The 13,636-nt window shown below is 35.3% G+C and overlaps 1 protein-coding gene across 3 annotated transcripts in view; it reads right to left on the reverse strand.

The window, feature by feature from the left end:
* Positions 1 to 265: 265 nt before the first annotated feature.
* The window catches only part of PTPN4 (protein tyrosine phosphatase non-receptor type 4), a 111,935-nt gene continuing 98,564 nt past the window's right edge, over positions 266 to 13,636 (reverse strand). For 2 of the 3 annotated variants that reach the window (XR_001920646.2, XM_018072594.3), the window contains exons 26-27: positions 10,886 to 11,021; positions 2,221 to 8,365 (exon numbers count right to left, since the gene is read on the reverse strand). Coding sequence is in view for 2 of the 3 variants with exons in the window: in XM_018072594.3 (XP_017928083.1) it covers positions 8,279 to 8,365; positions 10,886 to 11,021 (223 nt within the window). In the remaining variant the exon portion in view is untranslated. Of the gene's footprint in view, positions 325 to 2,220; positions 8,366 to 10,885; positions 11,022 to 13,636 lie in introns of those variants that run through there. The other variant, XM_029959817.1, reaches the window with a different exon arrangement.

Raw genomic sequence — 13,636 nt, forward strand, 5'->3', positions numbered from 1 at the left:
ATATTTGTGTCCAAGCCAGTATCTGAGATCTCCAAATGGAAAACTTTAGGAAAGGTAATATAAACTCTGCGTGCATAGTGCCAGATAACAGTGACAAAGCTCTGAGTAAAGGAGCTCCAAATTCCTTAAAAAACCCAGGATAAATAACAGGCTGGGAAAACAGAGACTTTGGCTAATGATAACACAGCATTTTCTACGCTCAACTCTCAATCCCGGCCTGAGATAATCAGTCACTCACCTGCCATGCAGAGGAACTGGCATAACGAAACCCACATTAGGACCATGCCATGGCACAATCAGCTCCAGTTACCGTCATGTCAGCCGCTAAAATGGAGAAAAAAAGCTTCCAGGTAATTGCCTGTAATTTGCTGAGGAAGCAACAGGCTGATTTTCATGTTAAGTATCTGTGTTGACAACTGAGCAATCCTCCTGCTGCAAGCAGAAGCAAGGCAAACTTAGGGGAAAGGTGAGATTCAGGTTCGTGCCTGAATATTTATTCAGGAACATAAATCACAAAACAGGAGGAATTTAGATACTTTTTATCAGTCTTTTGCTTGCTCCTGGCAGTCTGTCATGAAATACATGTGGGAGCTTGCAATTAAGTTCCCAAAGAAGCCATACAAAATCTTACTGTACTTAATGTGGAAAAAATAATTTATAATTTATCTGATGAATTCTCAGAGCAGATCAATTAACTGATCATTTGGATGTCAAGCTGCTTAGTTTGCAGTGGAAATCTGTGAGGTAAATACATAGGAGTCTCCGTGCTATTACATCTACACAAATTCAAATTTTCCTATTAGACAAAGAATTCTGGTGAAATCCCTGATTCTTAGAGGTTGTTCCTAAATTTTCTAACCACCTTCAACTATTTTCTCAATTTGAGCTTCTTTCACAAGCTCCCATGTTGCCACCAAGAACTCCCATTATTTCCTTCCTGTAGCTTCAGCAACATTCAACTTCTGCCAATTTTTGTGCTTCATACTTCACATCAGCCTCTTGCTACTCTTCGTGTAATTACAGTCTACCCCTTCCTCACTATTTGCTACTCAGATACAGTCCAAGTATATGCACATTCAGCTGTGGCATCTGTGACTTTTCTTCTATCCAGTCTTCCTATGCCAAGTTTAAACAAACCCCTTCCTACTGAATTTCTCTTTTCTGTTTTTCTCCTTGAAATTCTTTCCCATTAGTTTATCTTTTTGTACTTCAAACACCTTGTCCTCACTTTCAAGTCCTACATTAATCAGTGAAATTTAGAACACACAGAGATCTCTTAGATGCTCATCCTGAGATTTTTCTCTTGCCTTTTAAGTCCTCTCATCATCTTTTCCCACTTTTGCTTTGAACATCCCCCCACTTTTTGGCAGCAAGTATTTCATCACAAGCTTCCATCTGGGATTTTTGTTCTTTGCATCAGCATTCCTCATTACCATCAATTTTGGGATCAGACTATAATCTCTATTGAACGCTGTCTCCAAATCACTCACTCTATAAAAGGTAATTAAAAACTTATTCTTCCATTAGAGAAAAACTTTCAGTATATAAATTCATGGAAAAAAATGTAGGCTGACACTGTAACCAAATAATTTAATTCCTGATAATTTAGCATCCTCTTCTAGTGCTCTGTCCATAGGGATGTATTTATGTCATACAATGTCAAGAAGTAAAATACAACGTGAACATCATCTGGCATCAGACATGTATAAATGTAGCACAGTAAAACCGTGTGTAGAGTAGCAAGAAAATCACACAAAAAATTAAACTTTAAATTACTAAAGCACATCTTTATTTTGCAATTAAACAATTAAGATCCACAAGTAAACTATATATATATTTTCAAGTCTGTACCTAGACAACTATTTGTCAACTGAAATTAAATATATCCACAAAATATGCATAACAGCATTTTTTCACATAATAGAATGAAATTTTACTTAAGACTAAAACAAGACTTGTTAAATGTTAATTAGCATATTTATCCTGGGAACTGCTGGTTTTCGGTAGAAATTAGTGTATCATTTTAATGGCAAGAAATTTCATTTTATCAAAATGAGGACAAATACATAAGGCCCTTTAAAGCATACAGTAGCTGCAGTGACAAAAGCTGAATTTATTTTCACATTGTCCAGTGTTGACCAATTTCAAGTTTCAATCATTTTCCATCAACACCCCGGCTGCTTAGCCAAGATGGTGCATTTAGGTTGTTGGCTTGTTTTCTTTTTCCTCCCTCCCATGTGCTTTTAAACAAATTTATAGGCAAAAGTCTACTTATGGGAAGAACCTTTGCATCCCCCCAACGTTAATTAAGATACACAAGAGTTAGTCCAAACAACAAAAGAGCTGTACAAGTCTGAGATGATTTACTCCACACTTGCAGTCCATCATTCAGCAGTATGAAACTGAGATGAAATTTGACAACTGAAAGCCGCAGCTGGAAATGCAAATTAATTACCAGAAGTAACTAGCAAAAATATTGCCACCATCTGATTGTTAATAATGATCTAAATAATATTCTTCCCTTTGTATTTATACATAGTATAGCACCTGTTACAGAAAAAAACCCCAAACCTTACACAAACAGCCCTGCCAAATTGACTGGTTAAAATGGGATCACTGGTAAATGAAGCAAACCAAATGGAAAACAAATCTGGATACACCGGATAAGACAAAACCTTCACTCTCTTACCTTAATTTTCCTGTAAGATTATTATGGGTTGTTCCTGTGGTGCCCCAATGTACCGAGATAATCACACTGGATCATTTATAGTCTAGTCTTTGTGGATATATTCTAGTTAAAGAAAACAACAGCTCAATGTAAACTGTTTAACCCTTTCACTCATGTCTCAGGCCCCTGGCCTAGGTGTAAAAGGGTGACTTCTTTAAACTTCTTTGTGCACTATCTTTAGTTACCAAAATTCAAATAAGTTAAGTAAAAAAAAAAATACTGATTTCCAGGTAATTGATCTAATGTTAAAAATAATGCTTAGCAGAAACACTTACAGTAAACATAGCTAATTTGCAGCTCACTGAGAGAGATCACAGAGATAGGTTTACAAGTACCCTGTAGGCTTCTATTTGCACCTTTTTGTTTCCTTTCCCCCCACACCCCAAATGCAGGCTTCATATTCTTTTTAAGACAGGAAAATTGAGATGACAGAATTATCTTGCTAATATCTATTTTCTGAAGGTCCCTCAGAAACACATGAACAATAAACAAGAAATGGTTGGAACAAGAGAAAGCATTCGTACCAGGGTGTAATCCAAATCATCTCTGCACAGAAACCCATTAAGCATCTCTCTCCAACCCCAGTTTATTTTGTCCAATAGTTCAGTCAGTAGTAAGCATGACATAAAGTGCTACTATTCAAACATCAAAACGCTTCAAGAAAAATTACCCTTTAAAATGCGTAAGCTTGCTAAATACGAAATACCACAACCAACAAGCTGTCAGCCAGTCCATGGAAACTTAGTTGATGCTACAGCACACCAGAATCAGAGATATTTTAGTGACCTTTTTTTAAATGGTGCTACTAATCAAAAAGTTTAAATTTTTTAAATTGAAAATTTCAGAATTTTTTTTGAAAGAGATTTATGTCTCCTTTTTTTCCACTGGGCACTCAATAAGCAAAACATGCCAAAGTTAACAGCCAGAGCTTACAGCTTTATGGAGCAGATCAAAACTTGTAGCTGGAGAAGCCTTATGAACTGAAAAGATGGACACCTGTAGGAGCATCAAGCACAGAGATAAAATCCAGTGATATAGAACTGGCCTCCTTCGCAGACTGCTAAACAAAAAAATGAGTTTCAATTTCTAACTGCAGTGGGATAACTGAGACTGGACAGAACAGTTACACTGAAACAAACCAACCATTTCCCCCTTCTAGCAGCTTCCCAATCACCACTAATTAGAAATCCCTGCAATTTCATGCAAGATCCACAGCTAATCAATAAATATGTTTTTACCAGATTTTAATACTGGATCCTAGTGCTAAAATTAGCAATGGAAAAGAGCTTTTCCAGTCTCGAGACAAAAGATGGGTACTAAAATTGGCAAATACACCCAACTCAGCTAACTGGGGACCTGAGATGTGAGCTACAAAAAAGACTGCAACAGACCTTAGACAGCACTATTCCTGTACTTGGTTGAAGTCTAAATAAGCAGAACTTTCATCTGGACCACAACCAAATCTCTCCCTTTATCCTCAGGGCTGAGGGGCTTGAAGATTGCCTGCATAGTGGCTCTATAGTCAAAACTAGAGCATATGTATAGGACAACCTGCTTTCACTTGGAATTGGTGGATCTGTCGAGTTTTTCATGCTCATGCGAATTCCCTGAGCCATCAAACATCCCCCACACACCTGCACACACACTGCATAAGCATAAAAATATCACATAATTCAGCTCCACAGTGTACCTGGAGCTCCAACATCTCTATGCCACGCTTTCCCTCCTTCCCGTCTCCCTGGGCAGTGCAACTGCAGCAGGTCCGCTGCATTTTGGCCTGTCCATGGGCACCACGATGCTTTTTGGAAGGTCTCCACAGAAAGTTGCCAGCTACACAAGTTCCATAACAAACTCCTCATGTTCCTTAATCTCCCAACTGCTTTCTCACCCTTTCTTTAATAGATAGCATGCCAGACTGTAATCAGATATTCTAGAAGAAGTGTTATTGCTTTATCTATATGGCATATAAGCTTTCAAGATTGAACAGAGAAATGTGGAAGAAATGTCAGTGAGCATTAAATGTAGGGAGAAAAAAAAATCAGGCTTTCTCTTTTTCATAACTGGGAGAGAATAGATAAAAATAAAAGGCATAAAAGCAGTATTTTACTGCTTAAGACTTGCAAGTGATTGAAAATACCAAATGCTGCCAAATTCAGGATAAATTAATTCTTCAGCTCTCTGTTATCTGAGATGTCTAAAGGAGTATTTCTAAAAGTGGACTGGCTGACAATCTGTAGGTGGTTTATTAAAGAATACCTGCATCTTATTTCATATTTAGCAAAAATAAAAAATGCCCCCAAAACAATCAAAAGCCCTCCCCCATAGCCCCATATCTTTCTGCTAAAAAAACCGCCTTCAAATCCGCTTTAAACAAGAGATGGTAGTGGTAGTTTTCAATCTGAATCTACAAGGAAAAAAACAAAAGTCTTAACATTTTACATTGGCACAAAATTGTCATAATATTGCTCTTATTTACAATGAAAACTACTTTTTTTTTCTTTTTAACTGGATTTGTATCATGGAAGTGTTACAAACATACTCTTTCCCACACCCACCCAACATTTTTCCTAATCAAATGGTATGAAAATAATTATTCATAAAATCCAACAGTCATAACACCAATCACATATAGGTCTATAAGTCATTATGTCTGAAAGATACATTCATGTTTTGTACAGCATGAAACATACAAAAACTTCTTTAAAAAACTCTTAAGGATGATACAGATCTTCATAACCCAAAGTAAAATATTAAGCAGTTTTGCTTTTTTTGGCCATATAAAAATATTTTAAAGGCCATTTATACCACAACAGGTAGAAACATTTAAACAGTTGATTTATGGTGCAGAAAGGCTTCAGTGCTATTCTCTTTCCTAATCAGTTTTTGGTTACCATTATCCTGGCTTTGGAGAAGCCAAAAAGCCACCGAGTCCACTGATGGCCAATTAACTAAGAATAGGTACTTTGTTCCAATTTTTTCCCCAGTGCAACTGTTAATACAATATAAGTCAGTGCAGAGGAAGATTTTGAAGAGACCTATTATTCCTGCCTGTGTCTGTAATTAAAACAGTAATGACAGATGACCAATACATATCCCACACTTAATTGTGGTATAAATGGGACTTTTGAACTTGAACTGCTTTGGCAACTTTACATAAGAATATTTAAATATGTGACATACCAACACTATACAATGTTGCTATAAACTCCATTTCTGATTTCCCTCAGAATAACAGGGCAAATGCTATTTTTGTTTACAACTTGACTAGGAAGAAAATTTCTTTCACTGTAATGGATGAATTATTTTACTTTTTGGACATTAAGTGCTGAGTTAATTATAACCTTCTAACTAGCCAGCAACTCAGCTAATAACCTCATCACATGGAAGCTAAAGGAGAATTCTAAAGAAGGATTTTCTTTTGTTGGAAATGGCTTAAAATATAACTGAGATTAAAGCTACCATGTTACTCTTTTTCAGTTTATCAGATACAGAGATTCTTGTAAATTTTATTTTTCACTGAGGGACAATATTGACTTAAGCATCAAATCTAGAAATATAAGTAACAGGGCCATGGCCCTCCTAATATTATTTTGTTTTCTAAAAATATTTAAAACTCTATCTTCCATTTGGCATTGTGGTTCATGTTTATTACTAAGTCATAAGCCAGGATTTCACTTTGCCTGAATCCCTTTTCATTGAATAGTTCATAGCTGATCTGTTTCAAATGTCCATAGAACACAGTATATTATACAATATAATTCTTCAATAGTTAAAAATTATTTAGCGTAGAACTTTCCATTTTAATTCTATGCTCTATATAGCTTACAACAAAATTTAATGGATAAACATTTTCAGGAAACCAATACAATAAATTAAAACTTTTAAATAGAGGGCACAAAGTTACGTTGTCACAGGGCAGTCAAAGAAGTGACTGATTTTTTCCTTACAGTATATTACACTGGATACCTTGCTTCTGACTTGGTTTCTCCTATACTGGAAAAATATTAAAAAACAGGGACATTTATGCATCTTTAGAATGAGCTCAGATACTGTATCAGAGAGACATTTCTCACAAATCTTCTACCTACTTAAATAAGAAGCAACCCATACCAACTGGAACAATTTTGCACAAGCATAACAGAAGGCGACTGGGGTCTTCATGAAATCAAAATTAAGTTCTGGGATAACTTCATAGTGTTCTCCTCCTTCCCACCCCCAAAACAAATTAAAAAAAAATAAAAGGCAGACCTGTACGAACATGGCTTGAAATCAACTATGAGGACTTAACAAGTTAGTTAGCAGAGAATGGAATTAAATCACATCTGATTTTAAGTTCAACTTAATTATCAGTGCTATTAAAGAGTTATGTCTAATTGACTAAGACAGCTATTATCAATAAAAGGATAAAACAAAGTATCAGCTTCTAATGACCTACCAGCATTTCATAGTCAGATGCTAGTAAGTTACAAGTTGGAAGGAATGAAGGAATGTGTCAGATTTTTCACATAATTACAACACAGCAGCATACAATGCTCATTCATTAAGTTGGCAGAGGTGCTTTGGCTATGGAGAGTAGCACATAGGTACTTGTATAAGGAAAGAGGGAATGGTATTTCCATGACCCCTTGTGGTAACACACTCCAAGCACCAAGGGCCGTTTTTAAAATCTGAACCCATTAAGATAAATATGACAGGACAATACCACCCCCATGGAATCATGAGTGCCTTTCACTGGATGTATGCTGGAAGTCTCAAGGCACTTAAGGGGTTAAGACATAATGCATGCACTAGTTCCCATCACGTAATCTTAAGTCACATGAACCAGAATACACCAGTGTATGACACACAAGCTGTGTCATAGAAATGCTGTTTATTTATATGTTGGGGTTTTTTTTAAAACTTTTATTGTTATTATTTTGTACAAGATGCTGGTAAGTGGGCATTATGCAGCTACTGCTGGGTTAACACAAACGCCAGCTCTCCTCTAACAACCAGCTGGTCTCTAGTAAGGGTGTAGGACAACGTGTGCTGCATCAGTAGGCAGTGTGTATCTATCTAGTATTGGCAATATTGCTAATGTTGTAAAAAACAAAACAGTGAGAGTCTGTACATAGTAAATAAACCTAGCACTGCAAAAAGACCATGGCTTAGTGTATTTTTTCATTTGTTTTTCATTTTAAGAGACATGGGTGTAAAACAGAGTGAAGTAATTCCAAGCCTTGTTTGTAGCAATTCAACCAGAAGCGCAGTATATGGCACTACAATGAAATATCGTAGATTACCCTGAACACAATTAGTTCTTTCAGTTCATGGTTTGTTCGGAGCAAATCACGAAAAAAAAGTCTTCAAACAGATGAAAGTTAGAAGAGTTTCAGAGACTGATTTTGTTTCAACGTAAAGTGCAACAGTGCTGAAGTTTTCAAAGTCCTTTGTCAATTCTTTGCTGTACTTCACTATCATTTCCTGCAAGCAGTATTATGGCACAAAGAATGCTGCCAGTTCATTATAGAGGACAGGATTCCTCAATTGATATCAAAGGTTTTTTGCTCTTTACTTATGCAGTGATGTTTGTAAAGGTTTAATAAACCCTTCTTCATACACCTTCAAAATAGCTTCACATACAAATCTGTACTGACTCTGAAAAGGAAAGTAGATTCAGTAAATAGGAAAGAAATGTAACAGAAAAATGTCATTTGGAAGAAGTAAAGGCCTCTAAGATTTCCCCATCCCATTCTCTTGACAGAACTTGAACTGTGCTTCAAAGCTAGTTTAGGAAACAATACAACAGGAACTTTTTATCAGAGCATTTTGTTTCTCAACAGAAGAACAGGATGAATGGCACTTTGAAATATATGCCAAAAGCCATACCCACAAACCCAGTGCTATTATTACAACATCACCTATTTAGTAATTTTCTGCTCTGTATTTCCTTGCTGAAGTTCCACTGACCTGATGTTTCCACGCCCTTGGATTTAGAAACTATAGTTTCAAAGTGCTTTTTCATACTTACATTGATTCTGGTATGTTACTGGCATCTCCCTCTTAGAATTTGATAAAAAAGAAAACTTTTATATTTTAGAAAGCCAGAACTCCTGTTTCTTAACATTATATAATGTCTAACTCTTCAATGCATTCAAGTCTAGCACCTGCATACACAGAGGCCGCTAATGGTTTGTTTTAAACAAATAGTAGTTAAAAAACTCAAGAGTAACCAAATGAGAATATAATGAAAACAAAAAATAAATGCAAAGCACCAAAAGCACGACGTGTGGATTATTATATATACACATATATATATGTATATGCTGGTCAGAACACCAGCACACCTGCCTTGTCAGAACAGCTCTCTCTATCCAGTAATTAGTGATGGCAGATCTTAAATGGGAACATTAACATATTTAGTACTAGAACCACTATTCACTGTAATGTCGCATGTATATTAAATAAATTTATATATACAGTTGTGTAAAATCTGTGTGTTGCCCGCAGTGCTCCCGAAGGAGCCTGAGCTCGCCTCCCACAGCGCCCTCGTGCGGACACCGAGGGAATCCTGCAGGACACACGAACCCGGGACGAGTTAAAATTGGAACAGCTCATGTTTATGAAATCTTAAAAAAAAAAAAAGCAAACAGGTCTTTTATTAGCCCTTCTCCCTCTGATGCACTAAACACTTGCTTTTCACTGAATCTTGAAAATTTTGGGTTCTCTAAGAAAAATGAGGAGACCAGATGAATTTTAGCACATCCTGTGAAAAAAATACAGTTAAACCCCTTACCATTGCAACTCCTACCTTTACTAATAAAACTTTCTTCCTCTCTACACACGCTACAGACATAGCTATTCATACAGCAGAATTATCACAAACAGCAAGAGCCATCCTTTATTATTTTTCATGTATGATCACCTTCCTAATCCTTCCTGTGCTACCTGAATAATACAACTTTTTTCTTAGGGAAACATGAATACTGGAACATGAATTCAGCAGCACTGAATGATTAATGACCTAGAAATGGAGACACATATATACTTTTTTTGAGCTTCAATACTCTCTAGAGAACACAGAAGGTTTATTCAAATTTGATTAGAGGAACAGCAGTAAGGACATGAAATTACTACAGTAACTACCTTCAGGTAATTGATTTGATACTGGATCTAGTGCCTTTTCTCTTTCAAAATACTTTCTCTTCAAATACCATATATGTGAGTAAAACCATAAAATTGATTCCTCATTTAAAACAAAACAAAACAAAAACCAAAACAAACAAAAAACCCCTGGAACTGGTCAAAGATTGAAACAACCAAGAGTCCAAATCTTTTTTTTTTTCTTTCTGAAAGGCAATACAACTCAACCTTTAGATCCTTCTTAGATATTTTCTAAAAATGTAAACGCAATGTAAACATCTCTGCTCTCAGAGATGAGTGATACCTGACTAATACAAATAAAAAGTTTCTAAATCTGTTCTAAAACTTTTGCAGATTTGAAATATAATATATGAAAGCAACATCAATTATCTCAAAAAACTTAGATATTACAGATGCAAGAAAACTTCTGGTACCTTAAGATACATCAAATGTCAAGAAAGCCCTAAAGGAGTTCTGGTAGAAAGGCACTTTGTTTTTAGACTAAATACACTTGGAATTACTTCGATATATCTTGCATCAGATTTAATTACACTGATTTTTAAAAATATTATTTCTCTGATTATTTCCCTTTGAGTCAGTACAGGGTACAGTTTAGGCTTGTTTCCACTAAGGCAATATAAAATCACTGAATTTCATCACTGAAGGTTTTTCCTTGCATGTATGGATCTTTCTGTGTTTAGCTTTTATACTACTGTCAGGCATTAGGCTCCTGCTTTCTCCACTGTGTGATTTCTGCACTACTGAAAATTGACCCTTTTTGTCATTAATTGCCAGGTATCCCTGAAACAGCTGCTGCTTTTTTTTTTTCAAGTTTTTTCTACAGAAATTTAGATAATTGCTCCTTTCCAATAGCCTTAACAATTTATTTCTGCCTGGAGCTAAGGCTACAGCTACACTGGCTAAAGGTGATCTCTGCAATATGATCAAAAGCAAGTATATTAAAAATCCATCTAATATGACGAGATCATAGGAAATTATTGTTCTGCAACACAAAACAGCAAGGGTGATACTCACAGGTGTTTGGATCATCATGGCTCTCTGATCTCTCATGGTTCTCACAATGTCCAATGGATAAACAGGCTGGTTGCACTCAATGAGACACATGGCTGTCTCCATAGTGATCAGAACCCCTGTCCGTCCAATCCCAGCACTGAAACCAGCAACAACAAAACAGAACGGAAAATGAAACAAAGTGTGTCCAGTACACTTGATACTTAAAGACCTTCCTTCTCATGGATTCTCAGGATTGATCGTTGTGATAAAATCCTGTTCATTCCTATTTCAGAATAAGGAAAAGAATAATTACTAGAAACCTCTGTAGGATGATAATATTTCTTAGTATTAAAGAGTACAATAGAGATCTAACTTTTATAGATTGAAAAGGAATACGCAGTAGCAATCCCTTCAAGACAAGGAAGTACCATAACACATACATCTCAGTATGTCAAAACTGTTAAGACAGCTTACAATCATATTTAGTTTAAAAATAAAACAAATCTAAAGATTTATCTGAATTTTTTTATATACACATACACTTTTCCACAAGTAGCAAGCCTTAAAGACTGAATATTTAGCCTTAAACTTGATAATCAAATTCAAAGTTTCTAAATTAATGTTGCACTTTTGAAATATTAAACCAGTATTTCTCTATATTGGAATACAGGACCAAATATATATTTTCAAATGCCAGCATTATCTCAACTCATACAACTAATATTTCAGTCAATAAATGAAAGTATTTGCTTCTAAATTACTTAATATAAACATTCCAAACTTGGAAAGTTAATTGTTCTGATTTTGAAGCATGATTTCAAATTAAGTCTGGACAAACTACTATTCAAATCTTTGTCCAGGAGGTGGCATTAAAGCTACTGTATATTACAGTGATGTCATGAGAATTTTAGGACAATATGTAAATGTGCTGGTTATATAAAGTGATTCAAGAGCATTTTATATTCCTAGAATTTATATGTATAGAATTCATATGCAGAATGCTTTATCAAATCTGAACAGGAACAGTTATGTCAAAGAACCCAATGAGTCATTTTAGAACTTCAAAAGATTTCAAGAAGAGCAACAACAATGATGAAAAATGTGATAGTTTCCCTATGATAAATATAAGGTAGGATAACACTCTTCAGCTTGGAAAAGTAAATCATTGACTGATGGACATGAAAATCATGAAGGGCACGGACAGGATGGGTGGCTTACCATCTCACCTAGAACAACAATTAGAAAGTGTTCAACAAAACTACTAAGACCCTGTAAAAATAAAAATAACCACATGACACAACCTAGAAACTAGTGTTTTATGTAGCTCAATGTTACAAAAACCTTTCAGATTCCTTAAGGTTTTTGTTGCCTTACAATCTATAGGTTTGGACTGCTTATTTCTGAAATGATTACTGTACAAAAGCTACTCTCTACTGGCTACTTGGATTCCTCACACTAAAGCTGATGGTTTAGTTCTGAAAACAAATTTCATTGCACTAATGCCTTGTCCAATTATATTGAATAGATGCTAAAAATAGTGTGCATGCACCATATGGAGGAACACCTGGGCTCCTTCTGCTTGACTCTCTGCTGGAATTTGGTTATACTTCCCAAGAGCCATCAAGTTGGGCCAATTAAGTAAATTATGCTGAACTGTGATATTCTCTCTCTTTTCTTCTGTGAAACATAAAACTTTTATACAAATTCAATTATATATTGAAATTATCAGTGTGGAGCTGAACTGGTGCCTCCTTGACATGAATGAAACTGTTCCTACTCTCCAACATTGTTGTTCTCGTTTCTCTGCAGATAGCACACTTTATATCATAGAAGTTGTATTTGGTTGCTATTTTCACTATTTTTTCACAACCATATTAACAAAAAGTGTATCAATAATGGAAGCTAAGAAACAACATCAACTGAGAAAGTGTCATTCTGGTACTAGCTTCCCTAGTCAGTAAGATTCACCCTGAACCAACTAAAGCAGAAGAAAGCAAACACAATGAAATACAATTTCTGATACACAGTGTTAAAAAGAGAAAACCTTTTTCTCTCATCTTCTTCAATAAATGTCTAGTTTACTCGTAGTCTTTAAATTAATTTTATCCCTTACACTTCTCAGCTTCTCTCTGAAACAAGAACGATGCACTTCTGGCTCAGGAACACTGTCTGGGGAGTATTCAGGAATTTAGAGGTCAAATATTATTCATATAAATGTTTACCAAAAATTGTGATAGCATATGTTCATTTGAAAACAGTTGGCATTATGTATTATTCTAGTTTGCTAATTAGGTATTTTAAAGTATTAAGATTTTGAAATTCACTATAGGAATGTAGAATGCTATCAAAAAGTATTTCACAAAAGCAAAGCTCACATTTCATGCGCACATAAAGATCTGAATGACAGTTATTTTAATTCATGACAAAATTAAATTGTTGAGAAAAATGGCTCAATGTATCAAAAGATCATGTAGTTTAAGAGCGAAGACTTGAGAGATAATATCTTTTAATTGATCATTGCATAAACAACCCATGTTTTCCACTATGAATCATTTATACTGCTATTTTGGAGCTTTGTAGAATAGAAACCTATTCCTCATGGTTACCAAGTACCTTTTGCCATTTCTATTATGTAGACTGTTAACATAAGCATTTAAACTGTGAACAAAACAAAACACTTCAGCAAAATCCCTGCACAGATCAACGCATGTAGATATTCAAAATTTTTAAATGTGATTACCATGTTCAATATTCGTTTAATTTCAATGTTGA

The sequence above is a fragment of the Manacus vitellinus genome, unplaced genomic scaffold (genome assembly GCF_001715985.3).
Source record: "Manacus vitellinus isolate BGI_N305 unplaced genomic scaffold, ASM171598v3 scaffold_22_pilon, whole genome shotgun sequence".
NCBI lineage: Eukaryota > Metazoa > Chordata > Aves > Passeriformes > Pipridae > Manacus > Manacus vitellinus.